Here is a 13,393-nt window from a genome sequence, read left to right as displayed (position 1 = left end):
GAATGTTGTTGGTATTTTGATAGGGATTGCATTGAATCTCTAGATTGCTTTAGGCAGGATGGCCATTTTGACAGTATATTAATTCTTCCTATCTATGAGCATGGAATGTGTTTCCATTTATTGATATCTTCTTTAATTTCTCTCATGAGTGTCTTGTAGTTTTCAGAGTATAGGTCTTTCATTTCCTTGGTTAGGTTTATTTCTAGGTATTTTATTCTTTTTGATCCAACTGTGAATGGAATTGTTTTCCTGATTTCTCTTTCTGCTATTTCATCGTTAGTGTATAGGAATGCTACAGATTTCTGTGTATTAATTTTGTACCTCCAACTTTGCTGAATTCAGATACAAGGTCTAGTAGTTTTGGAGTGGATTCTTTAGGGGTTTTTATGTACAATATCATGTCGTCTGCAAACAGAGACAGTTTAACTTCTTCCTTACTAATCTGGATGCTTTTTATTTCTTTGTGTTGTTTGATTGCCAAGGGTAGGACCTCCAGACCTATGTTGAATAAAAATGGCGAGAGTGGGCATCCTTGTCTTGTTCCCAGACTTAAAGGAATAGCTTTCAGCTTCTTGCTGTTAAGTATAATGTTGACTGTGGCTTTGTCATATATGGCCTTTGTTATGTTGAAGTACTTGCCCTCTATAGCCATTTTGTTGAGAGTTTTTATCATGAATTGATATTGAATTTTGTCAAATGCTTTTTCAGCATTTATGGAGATGATCATGTGGTGTTTGTCTTTGTTTTTGTTGATGTGGTGGATGATATTGATGGATTTTCGAATACTGTACCATCCTTACATCCATGGAATAAATCCTAATTGATCATGATGGATGAACTTTTTGATGTATTTTTGAATTTGTTTTGCTAATATTTTATTGAGTATTTTTGTGTCTATGTCCTTCAGGGATATTGGTGTCTAATTTTCTTTTTTTGTAGTGTCTTTGCCTGGTTTTGGTATTACAGTGATGTTGAGCTCATAGAATGAGGTTGGGAGTATTGCCTTCTCTTCTACTTTTTGGAAAACTTTGAGGGGAATGGGTATTAGGTCTTCACTATATGTTTGATAAAATTCAGCAGTGAAACCGTCTGGTCCAGGAGTTTTGTTCTTATGTAGTTTTTCGATTACCAATTCAATTTCGTTGCTGGTAATTTGTCTGTTCACATTTTCTGTTTCCTCCTTGGTCAGCCTTGGAGGGTTATATTTTTCTTAGAAGGTTGTCCATTTATTCTAGGTTATCCAGTTGTTAGCACATAATTTTTCATCGTACTCTCATAATTCTTTGTATTTCTGTGGTGTCCGTGTTGATTTTTCACTTCTCATTTCTGATTCTCTTTATGTGTGTAGACTCTCTTTTTTTCTTGATAAGTCTGGCTAGGGGTTTATCTCTTTTGTTTATTTTCTTGAAGAACCAGCTCCTGCTTTCATTGATTCTTTCTATTTTATTCTTCTCGATTTTATTTATTTGTGCTCTGATCTTTATTATGTCCCTCCTTCTACTGACTTGGGGCCTCAGTTGTTTTTCTTTTTCTAGTTTCGTTAATTGTGAGTTTAGAGGGTTCTTTTGGGATTCTTCTTTCTTGAAGTAGGCCTGTATTGCAGTATACTTACCTCTTAGCATGGCCTTTGCTGCATCCCACAGATTTTGCTGTGTTGAATAATTGTTGTTATTCATCTCCATATATTGCTTGATCTCTGTTTTTATTTAGTCATTGATCTGTTTATTGTTTAGGAGAATGTTATTAAGCCTCCATGTGTTTGTGGGCTTTTTTATCTTCTTTGTGTAATTTATTTCTAGTTTCATACTTTTGTGATCTGAAAAGCTGGTTGGTACCATTTCAATCTTTTTGAATTTACTGAGGCTCTCTTTGTGGCCTGGTGTATGATCTATTCTTGAAAATATTATATTCTATGTGCACTTGAGAAGAATGTGTATCCTGTTGCTTTTGTATGGAGTGTTCTGTAGATGTCCATTAGGTCCATCTGTTTTAATACACTGTTCAGTGCCTCTGTGTCCTTACTTATTTTCTGTCTGGTTGATCTCTCCTTTGGAGTGAGTGGTGTGTTGAAGTCTCCTAAAATGAATGCACTGCATTATGTTTCCCCCTTTAATTCTGTTAGTATTTGTTTCACATATGCAGGTGATCCTGTGTTGGGTGCATAAATATTTATAATGATTACATCCTCTTGTTGGTCTGACCCCTTTATCATTATGTAATGTCTTTCTTTGTCTCTTGTTACTTTCTTTGTTTTGAAGTCTATTTTGTCTAATACAAGTACTGCATCTCCTGCTTTTTTTCTCCCTGTTAGTTGTATGACTATCCTTTTTCATCCCTTTACTTTCAGGCTGTGTATGTCTTTGGGTTTGAAGTGAGTCTCTTGTAGGAAGCATATAGATGGGTCTTGTTTTTTAATCCATTCAGTGACTGTGTGTCTTTTGATTGGTGCATTCAGAGCATTTACATTTAGAGTGATTATCATTAGGTATGTACTTATTGCCATTGCAGGCTTTAGATTGATGGTTATCAAAGGCTCAATGGAACTTCCTTACTGTCTAACAGTGTAACTTAACTCACTTAGTGTGATATTACAAACACAACCTCAAGGTTCTTTTTTCTTTTTCCTCCTTTTTCTTCCTACTCTATTCTTTATATATTTGGTATCATATTCTGTACTCTTTGATTGATTATTTATTAGGTATCATATTCTGTACTCTATCCCTTGATTGATTTGGGGGTAGTTGCTTTGATTTTGTATCTGCTTAGTAATTAATTGTTTTACTTTGCTGTGGTTTTATTACCCATGGTGACAGCTATTTAGCCTTTGGAGCCTTTCCATCTATAGCAGTTCCTCAAAAATGCACTGTAGAGGTCGTTTGTGGGAGGTAAATTCTGTCATCTTCTGCTTATCTCAAAATTGTTTAATCCCTCCTTCAAATTTATATGATAACCTTGCCGGTTAGAGTATTCTTGGACTGAGGCCCTTCTGTTTCATTGCATTAAATGCATCATGCCACTCTCTTCTGGCCTGTAAGGTTTCTGTAAGTCTGATGATAGCCTGATGGGTTTTCCTTTGTATGTGATCTTTTTTCTCTCTCTAGCTGCTTTTAGTAGTCTGTCCTTATCCTTGATCTTTGCCATTTTAAGCTTGGTGTTATCTTCCTTGGGTCCCTTGTGTTGGGAAATCTGTGCACCTCCATGGCCTGAGAGACTATCTCCTTCCCCAGATTGGGGGAGTTTTCAGCAATTATCTCCTCAAAAACACTTTCTATCCCTTTTTCCTTCTCTTCTTCTTCTGGTACCCCTATAATGTGAATATTGTTCCATTTAGATTGGTCACACAGTTCTCTCAATATTCTTTCATTCTAAGAGATCCTTTTTTCTCTCTGTGCCTCAGCTTCTTTGTATTCTTCTTCTCTAATTTCTATTCCATTTACTGTCTCTTCTCCTACATCTAATCTGCTTTTAAATCCCTCCATTGTATGTTTCATTTCAGATATGGAATTTCTTAATGATTTAATCTCTGTCTTAAATTCATCCCTGAGTTCTTGAATATTTTTCTGTACCTCCATGAGCATGTTTTATTTTTTATTTTGAACTCACTTCCAGGATGATTGGTGAGTTCAGTTTCTTTCATTTGGGCCTTTTTCTAGTGCTTTTGAGATTTTTGTCCAAACCAGGTTCCTTTGATATTTCATATTTGTATGTGCGCCCTCTAGTGCCCAGAAGCTCTAGTCTCTTGAGCTCCTCAGCCCCCTGGAGTGATGTTGGGGGCCACAGGGGATCGACATTGGTGCCTGGGGGGAGGAAAGAGCTGTTTCCTGCCTCCCAGCTGCAACGCCTGTCTCCATTGTCAGAACTAGTGGGCCAGCATACATGTGTAAGCCTCTGGGCTTCTGTAGCTGCTGTAGGTGGGGCTTCCCTCTGGTTGGCTTGACACCCCAGCAGGGACTGCTGGTTTGTGAGCTGGTGCCAGTAGGCCAGAAGGAAGGTGTAGGAGGCTGCTTATCACAGTGAGGAGTCTCTGTTCTGAGTTGGCAGCCAGGGGAATGGAGTGCCTGAAGCTCTTGAAAGTTCCCAACCTGCTGGGCAAAGCACGTCCAGACAACCTTGTTCACCTATCCCTTCTCCCATGCAGCAACCTCCATGCAAACCCCGCCCCTTCAGCAGCCCTCTAACTGGTAGGAAGCCTGTCAGACTGCCCTCCTTTTCTTTGTCTCAGAGTAGCTGGATGTGGATCCCTGTCCTCCACAAATGGCTGGAATCTCAGTGTCCCCAAGTATTCCACCTGTCTTAGCTTTCCAACCCCACTAATCTCCAGAGCACTGTGCAATGTAGATTTGTGTTCCTATAGCAGATCTCCAGGGCTGAGTCTTCATCAGTCCTAGGCTTCCACCCCCTCCCTGCTCTCTTTCTCTTCCTGCTGCTGGTGAGCTGGGGTGGGGGAAGAAGGGCTTGGGTCCTGCCAGATCAAGAGTTTGGTACGTTTCCCTGTTTTTTGAGGTCTGCTCTGTTTTCCAGTTCTGTTCAGTCTAGTGCAGCCTTCTTTACTGTTGCTCTTTCAGGATTAGTTGTATTAACTATATTTTCATAATATATGTGGTTTTGGGAGGAGTTCTCTGTCTCACCTCTCATGCTGCCATCTTAAATCTCCTACTTTTTGTCTTTAAGCTTTTCACTTCATGGTTGCAAAATGGTTGTGGCAGCTCCAGGCCTCACATCTTCACAGGGTAATATCCAAAGCAGGAAGCATCAGGTGTAAAATTCTTGTTTATTATATAAAACTCTTTTAGACACTGTGCTAAGCACTTTTCATATATTATTTCACTTAATTCTCACAACAACCTCAGATTATCCCTGTTTTTAAGATGGTAAAATCCTTTGTCTCAGAGATTTAAATAATTTGTTCCAGTGATGTAGAAATGACAGAGTTTATTAGAATTTAGGTATTTTTAACTCTTAATACTGTTTTTGGCATGATTCTATACTACTTACCATATGTTATTTTTATTCCTTGCAACCACCTCAAAAAGAATACCTGCATTTGAAAGAAAGAAGAGATTAAGCTGAGTTTTTTCACACAGCTAGAAAATTAGAGGTAGGCTTCTTTCTAGAACCAAGTGGCCCCAAATCTTATACTCTTTTCATTAAATTTTATCAACCACTTCAAAATATTTTTATTTTAAATTATTTGAAACACCTTGTTGAAATAGTTGAGACATGAATGAATATATATAAAGTAGACAAGGTAAAATATAAGGAAACATTTTCTAGTGTACTCAAAGAATACTTGTTTGATTGGTTGAAAAAGGTAACATTGTTGAGTTTTGCTTTTGTCAATGTAGAAGAGCATTAAAAGTGGCTTTGAGGTACTAGACATTTCAGTCTCCCTTCCCCTTCTGTGCTCAGACATCATTACATTTATTATGACTTTTAAAGTAATAATTTAAAATATTATTGTGACACTTTGGTGCCCTAATGCAGCTTATGCCAGTACATCTGCTCTTTCTTTAAATTAGCTTATATTGGATGTAGAGGTCTAGGGAGCTCAAATGTAATTTTAGACTATTATCAAGATGACTATGAATCAGAGGTTACTTGTACAGTAATTATCAGTCAGGGAGACTATTTACTGCTTGGCTGTATGTATTGGGCTTGGTCAAGTGGTGGCCAAGAGTCTTGCTGCTTTTAACTGAAGTTAGAAAAATAGAATTTCGGAATGATTGGATACTAGACACACTTGCTTATATTTTATAATTACATCATTTCCTTCAATTTATATCAAGTGGAGATGGAAATACTCATTTGTGTGTGCCCCTCAATTGGTCAATATTTTAGAAAAACAGTAGGCTTGCCATGTTGGGTCAGTCCTATATTTGTTGAGCTTAAAATACTGTCTTTGACAATGGTATCCCTGAATGATTCATTGGAACTTAGAGTTGTCCTTCATAATGCCAGTATTATCCTTCATAATGCTGATTCAGACTATAATGGAACACTGAGGTTTATCTGAAAGATAGAGACCTTAGATATGGAAAGATTTAATATATCCATATTTATTATATATATAATACTTATGTCGCATTAATATGCATAGTATTCCAGTTGAGTGATTTTTTAGATTTTACATTTCCTTAGGGACAATTTCTATTGGTTGCTTTTTTTCCTGTATGTGGTCCATACTTTATTTCTTTGCATGCCTCATAAGTTTTTGATGGACAGTTTATTTTTTATTTAAAAAATTCAAATTTAATTAATTTTTATTTTTAAGTTAAATTTACATTGTGGTATATACATACAGTAAAATGCACATATCTTAGTGTGTGGCTTGATTAATTTTGACATGTATGTATTCATATAACCATCACCCATAACAAGATATTAAACATTCTCACTAATTTTATTTCCCTTTGCCTAGTTCACCCATCCTCCCCCTCTTGCCCTTATGGCAGTCACCAGCCTGTTCTTTGTATTTATGAGTCTATTTCAGTTTTGTTTTTTGTTCATTTGTTTTGCTGTTTAGATTTCACTTATAAGTGAAATCATACAGTGTTTGACTTATTTCTCTCAGTATAATATCCTTTAGGTCCCTCTATGTTGTCACATATGGCAAGATTTCATTCCTTTCTATGGCTGAGTCATATTCCATTATATATATATGTCTGTCTATATATTATATATAATAGCACATGATTTTTTTTGGTCTCATTAATCTACAATTACATGACATCCATTGTGTATATGTACCACATCTTCTTTATCCATTCATCTACTGATGGACACTTAGGTTGCTTCCATGTCTTGGCTATTGTAAATAGTAATAGCACATGATTTTTATGCATGTATATATATATATATATATATATATATATATACACACACAACATACCCTATCTATTTTATTCTTTTATCTATTGGTAGACATTTAGGTTGTTTCCATATTTTGGCTATTGTAAATAATGCTGTGATAAACATAGGGATGCATATATATTTTCAGATTAGGGATTTTGTTTTCTTTAGATAAATTCCCTGAAGTGGAATTATTAGGTCATTTGGTATTTCTATTTTTAGTTATTGAGAAACCTTCATACTGCTTACCATGGTGGCTGCACTGTACCAATTTGTAATGTCGCCAGCAGTATACCAGGTTTCCCTTTCTCCACATCCTTACCAACACTTGTTATTTCTAGACTTGTTGATATTAGCCATTCGGACTGTTGTGAGGTTATATCTCATTGTGGTTTGCATTTGCATTTCCCTGATGATTAGTGATGTTGAGCATTTTTTCATGTGTCTGTTGGATCTCTGTATGTCTTCTTTGGCAAAATGGTCTGTGTTTTATAAAGTACTCCAGGGAAAAAGCTTTTTTGCATTGGGCAAGCTCCAAGTGAGGTAAAATATAGATAACCTTGCAAATGGAGTCTTCTAGGTACCACCAGATAAGTCAAATAATGGCACTTCTTTGGGAATGAGACTTTGAAGGCCCTCCTACCCCTTTCTGCTCTTTCTTTTGGCTGCCAGTCTGCTGTTTCACTGTGATTGTGGGTAGTTGATTTTCAAGGCTACTGTGGAAATAAAGCAGGGGGATGGGAGTACTGCAGATACTACAAAGCTCACTGTTCTTTCTGAAATCACCCATTTTTCTAGAATAAATGTTCCTTGTTGCTGTAAGCTTTTGGCTAATCTCCTGACTTCTGAAAAAGTTGATTCTGACAATTTTGCCAGTTTTCTTACTGCTTTGTGAAGTAGGTAACTTTTGGAGGTTCTTACTCAGATATTTTTGCTGATGTTGCTCACAATAGTAATATCTTTTAAAAAAATTGAAGTATAGTTGATATACAATCTTATATTGATTTCAAGTATATAACAGTGGTTCAGCACTTACACACATTATTAAATCCTCACCCCAACTAGTACAGTTACTATCTGTCAACATGGGAAGATGTTACAGAATCACTGGCTGTATTCTCCATGCTGTCCTACCATCAGCGTGACCAACTTGTAGTATGATTGAGAATTTTTGTGTCCCTTTATCATCCTTACCCTCCCCACCCATCAACCCCAACCCCTCCCCCATGGTAACCTCTGGTCACTTCTCAGGGTCTATAAATCTACTGCTATTTTGCTCATTTTGCTTTGTTTTTCATTTCCACACATAAGTGAAATCATATGGTATTTGTTTTTCCTTGCCTGGCTTGTTTCACCTCGCATAATACCCTCTAGGTCCATCTATGTTGTTACAAGTGTCACGATTTCTTTATTTTTATGTCTGAATAATATTACATTGTGTATGTACCACATTTTCTTTATCCATTTATCTGTTAATGGACACTTTGGTTGTTTCCATATCTTGGCCACTGTAAATAATGTGGCATTTAACAAAGGGGTGCATATATCTTTTCAAATCAAGGATTTTGTTTTTCTTGGGTAAATTCCTAGAAGTGGAATTAGTGGGTCATATGCTATTTCTCTTTTTAGTTTTGGAGGAACCTCCGATCTGTTTTCCACAGTGGCTGCACCAATTGTGTAGGAGGGTTTGCTTTTCTCCGCATCCTCACCAACACTTGTTACTTCTTATCTTTTGGATTGTGGGCATTCTAACTGGTATGAGGTGATATCTCATTGTGGTTTTGATTTACATTTCCCTGATGATTGGTGATATGGAGCATCTTTTCATGTGCCTGTTGGCCATCTGTATTTCTTCATTGGAAAAATGTTCAGGTCCTCTACACATTTTTTAATGAGTTCTTTATATATTTTGGGTGTTTACCTCTTATTGGATAAATTACTTATGAATATTTTCTATCCTACTGTGGGCTGCCTTTTTCTCCCATTGATGGTATCCTTTGCTGTCCAGAAGCTTTTTAGTTTGATGTAGTCCCACTTGTTAATTTTTTATTTTGTTTCCCTTGCCTGGGGAGATGTGTCCGGAAAAAATTTGCTTATGCTTATGTTCAAGCCATTTTTGCCTATGATTTCTTCTAAGAGTTTTTGGTTTCATGTCTTACATGTAGGTCTTTAATTTGTTTCAAATTTACTTTTATGTGTGTAGTTAGACAGTAATCCAGTTTCATTTTTTTGCATGTAGCTGTCCAGTTTTCCCAACACCAGTTATTGAAGAGAATATCTTTTCTCCATTGTATATTTATGGCTCCTTTATTATATATTAATTGACCATATATGCCTGGGTTTACCCCTGGGCTCTCTATTCTGTTCCATTGATCTATGGTTCTGTGCTTGTACTGGTACTATACTGTTTTGGTTACTGTGGCTTTGCAGTATGCCTTGAAACCAGGGAGCATAATACCCCCAACTTTGTTCTTCTTTCTCAGGATTGCTTTGGCTATTGGGGGGTCTTTCACGGTTCCATATAAATTTTAGGATCATTTTCTCCAGTCCATTGAAAAATGCTGTTGGTATTTTGTTAGGGATTGCACTGAATCTGTATATTGCTTTGGACAATATGGCGGTTTTGACAATATTAATTCTTTCTATTCATGAGCATGGATAGATTTCCATTTATTTGTATCTTTCTTAATTTCTCTTATCAGTGTCTTATAGTTTTCAGAGTCCAGGTCTTTAGCCTCTGTGGTTAGGTTTATTCCTAGGTATTTTATTCTTTTTGATGCAGTAGGTCTCAGTCTTTTAGTGGGTCTGAGTTTGCTACTCCTCTTCCCCCATGGCTAGAGTGGGCTGTGGTTTGGTATTTTCCTTTTCCCACATCAAAGGCTAGAGGAGAATATTATTGAGCATTTACCTTCCTCAGGCTTGTTTGGTTTTGGTAAAATCCTGGGTGGTTTGACCCTAAAAAAAGATTTCCCTTTGACTTTAGAATTGATAAGGAGAGTAAAGAGCTTTGGGAGTATTTCAAATGGTTACTTTCCCTTTCCTCTGCTGCATGCACAGAAAAATTTTTCTCTGGTTTTTCAGTGAACAACTGGTAAGGCTCCTACAGGTAAAATTTATAGAAGTGTGATGGTGTGCCTAAGACTGGAACCTTTTGGAATTTTAACTTCTCAATCTAGTCCACATTGAACCTCTAGGAATAGGTCAATTATAGTTAAAAGTTATCCTGCAGATACTGGCTCCAGGTCTGGGCTTCTACCTTGGTCCTCTATTCCTGGAAAACTGTGATGCTCTGCATCCACTGTCTGTTTCTTTATATTTGAGGACAGCAGTTTGCCCTGTGACCTAAATTCTTTGATGGCTATGAGAAGAGTTGTTGATTTTAAGTTTGTTCAGTCTTTTTCTTGTTGTAAGGATGGGAGTGATGATTTCCAAGCTTTTTTTTCTTTTCAGGAGAGCCAGGGTAGAGGCTTTTATTTAGAGATACAGTGAGAGGAAAGAGCTCCTGGCTCACGCCAGGAGGGGACAAGAGAGCCCCAATTTCCAAGCTTTTTATGTTATCAGACTGGAAACTGGAAGTTCCTCATACACTTTTGGGGATGTAGAAATATAGGGGTTCATTGTCAATAATGTTAGTGTATTTTCAAAGAAATACATGATATAATTATACTTCTGTATTAACACTTTATAAATTATCTCAACATTTTTGTAGTGAGATACTTTGAGGTTTGATTTTATCTAAAGTATTGGGAAAAAGGAGAATAATTTTATATATTTATCCTTGAAAAACATGAGGTTTAGGGCCTTGAATCCCCACACAATTGAAAAACCACATAAAACTTTTAACTCTTCCAATACTTTACTAATAGCCTATTGTTGACCAGAGCCTTAACAATAACATAAACAGTTAATACATATATTGTATATGTATTATATACTGTATTTTTACAATAAAGTAAGGTAGTTAAAAATGTTTTTCCAAATGTTTGCAAGTCCCCCCAAATTTTTTCAATGTATTTATTGAAAAATATTCATGTATAAGTGGACCCATGAAGTTCAAACCCATTTTGTTCAAGAGTCAACTGAACTCTGGATTGTTTTAAAGACAGGATAAATATTTTTACTATCATATTATGATACATATTTGATTTGAGATGCTGATATATACATTTGAATATTTCATATGTATGAAATATTTTACAAAACCCAGAAATAATTCCGGAATTGGTATTTAAAATTCTTATAGCTCTTAATTTTTTCAAGTAAAGATTTTGAAATTAGAATTTAATTTGTACTTTAATGTCATTTTATTTTTAAAAGCTTTGTCACTAATTAAGAACAACATGATTCCTTGCAGAGTATCAACCAGAACTTCTGTAACATATATCTTCTCATTTGCATATTATTTCAATATTTGTTGTTTTTAATATACAACATCATATATACAAATATATATAAAGGGTAATCTTGAGTTATTCTCTCCATTTTGGTGAGCTAGTATGGTAAGCTAGTATCTTTCGTGAACTAGCATTTTTTTTTGTCATTATCTATATAGGATCTGTTTTGTTATAAACTGTTAAGAGATTTTTGTCTTATCCTCAAGGAAAAGCAATGATTAATTTTCAGACAGAGTCCAATGTCACTATAGTTTGCTTGTGATATTTGGTGCTGAATACAGTCTTTTGTTATTAATCCATTATATGAATTTATTTAAATACTAAATGATTTGTCTTTAGCTGTAGAATGACTGTTACATTTTTTGAAGTTTATGCAGAGAACACAAGATACTCCTTTTTAATATATTTTTGAGATATATAATTGCCAATTATATTTATGCTATATATATTGTATACAATAATGTACCTGTCACTTATTGCTTATATCATTAAAAATAGGGAGACATTGGACATGGGAATCAATTTGATGTAAAGAGATTTAATTTACAGTGTTAATATATTTTCCTGATGAAAGCTCTAGATTTTGCTGACCAATTTTAGCTACCAATTCTTACTCTTCCTTTGGGAAAGTAAGAGTTAATAAGCTTATCACTGAATCGTTGGTTTACCTCTCAGAATCAGTCCCGGGCCAACTGTTAGAAGCCAAATTTCAGATGTATAAACCCTTGTGTATGATTTTTTTCTACCTTTTAAATATCCAGTGCTGTGTTAGTGAAGCACTGAATTGATAATAGTTTAAGTGAATTTTTAGTCCTTTATAGTTATATGGATAATTTACTTTAGCTTATAGATATTTTAAATTTAGTATACATACTTATTTTAGTAGCTATTTTTAGGCAAATTGGATACATAACTCCCAATTCCTTTATCTGCTCCTTTAAGCTGTAAATAAATTCATTTGTAAGACTTGTAAAATATGTTTGTAATGCCCTATATTTTATTTAAAATATTTATGTGTTTACTTCAATTTATATTAAGGCAGAAATTTAAAAAGTAAAGAGGAAATCTATTTACTTTTGGTTAACTAAGTATAACTGTGTTTAAAATGATACTCTAAAATAGTTATTTTAAAGCATTAGTATCAATAACAGTATGCAGAAAACTTGAGCACTAAATTATGAAATCATTTGAGCAGTAGTAGAGTTTTAATATAACAGCGATAGAGTTTAATATCCACCCTCTATTAAAAACAAATGACTCCTATTTTGTGTTAAATTAATTCAAATATGTAATTCCAATGTATAGCAAAGCATGAAGCTTTTCTTTGTAACAAAGTTCATTTTCATTTTTATATGACCACAAATCTGTAGATAGAAATTCTATCTAGTACAGTGCACTCAGTTGTGCAAACTTATCTTTTTAGGGTTAAAGAAGAACACAAACCACAACCGACACAGTAAGTAAATGTATTAAGAGTGCAGTAGGCTTGACTTCTGTACCTTTTGCCACATTCTGCTTTCTGCACCTTGGATGGTATTAGCTTACACTAATACTGGATAGGCTGCAGCTAGTGTGTCTTCTGCTTTCTGACTCTCTGGCTTGTAAGAGAGCTGCCTGCAGCTTCTTACTTCATCCACACAATGACTGGATGTAGTTTTTTGCTGCCTGCTTGTGGACTGGTTAAGTGTTCAAATTTAATTTCCCTACCTTCTGACTTGCCTGGATGGTAATTAGAGCTCACATTTCCATTGGCTGTAGCTTTTGTGCCTGTATTTTTTGTATTTTTATTATTATGGTAAAGAAAACATTTGACCTACCTTGTTATTCATTTGGTTATTCAGTCACATTATTTGCTTATTTAAACAGGTGGTTTCCCTTTAGTGGGATCACTGAACTGGTAAATAACGTTCTTCAGCCCCAGCAAAAACAACAAAATGAAAAGGAGTCCCAGACGTAAGTAAGCTGATCTATATAGATTAAGTACTCTCTCTGATAGTGTAACATACTGAAGAGTATGTTAAAAATACTGCCCTTGGAATAGTATTCCTTAGAAATGGAAATCATTAGGTTATGAGTTTGATTCTTTCACCTTTAATTATTCCGTGGAAGTCTAAAAAGGAAAGAACGATAAGCTATAGTGTAGTAAAAAC

General features: G+C 35.3%; 1 protein-coding gene across 29 annotated transcripts in view; it reads left to right on the top strand.

Moving 5' to 3' along the window:
* RIMS2 (regulating synaptic membrane exocytosis 2) overlaps positions 1–13,393 on the top strand; it is a 578,477-nt gene that overhangs the window by 84,068 nt on the left and 481,016 nt on the right. For 14 of the 29 annotated variants that reach the window (XM_036876383.2, XM_036876386.2, XM_057497833.1 and 11 more), the window contains exons 2-3: positions 12,667–12,699; positions 13,110–13,196. The exons of the other annotated variants lie outside the window; for them this stretch is intronic. In XM_036876383.2, the coding sequence (XP_036732278.2) occupies positions 12,667–12,699; positions 13,110–13,196 (120 nt within the window). The remainder of the gene's footprint in view (positions 1–12,666; positions 12,700–13,109; positions 13,197–13,393) is intronic. 29 annotated transcript variants of the gene reach the window in all.

The sequence above is a fragment of the Manis pentadactyla genome, chromosome 3 (assembly GCF_030020395.1).
Source record: "Manis pentadactyla isolate mManPen7 chromosome 3, mManPen7.hap1, whole genome shotgun sequence".
Classification (NCBI taxonomy): Eukaryota; Metazoa; Chordata; class Mammalia; order Pholidota; family Manidae; genus Manis; species Manis pentadactyla.
The sequence above is the reverse complement of the archived record's forward strand: the minus strand, read 5'-3'. Positions and strand labels throughout refer to the sequence as shown.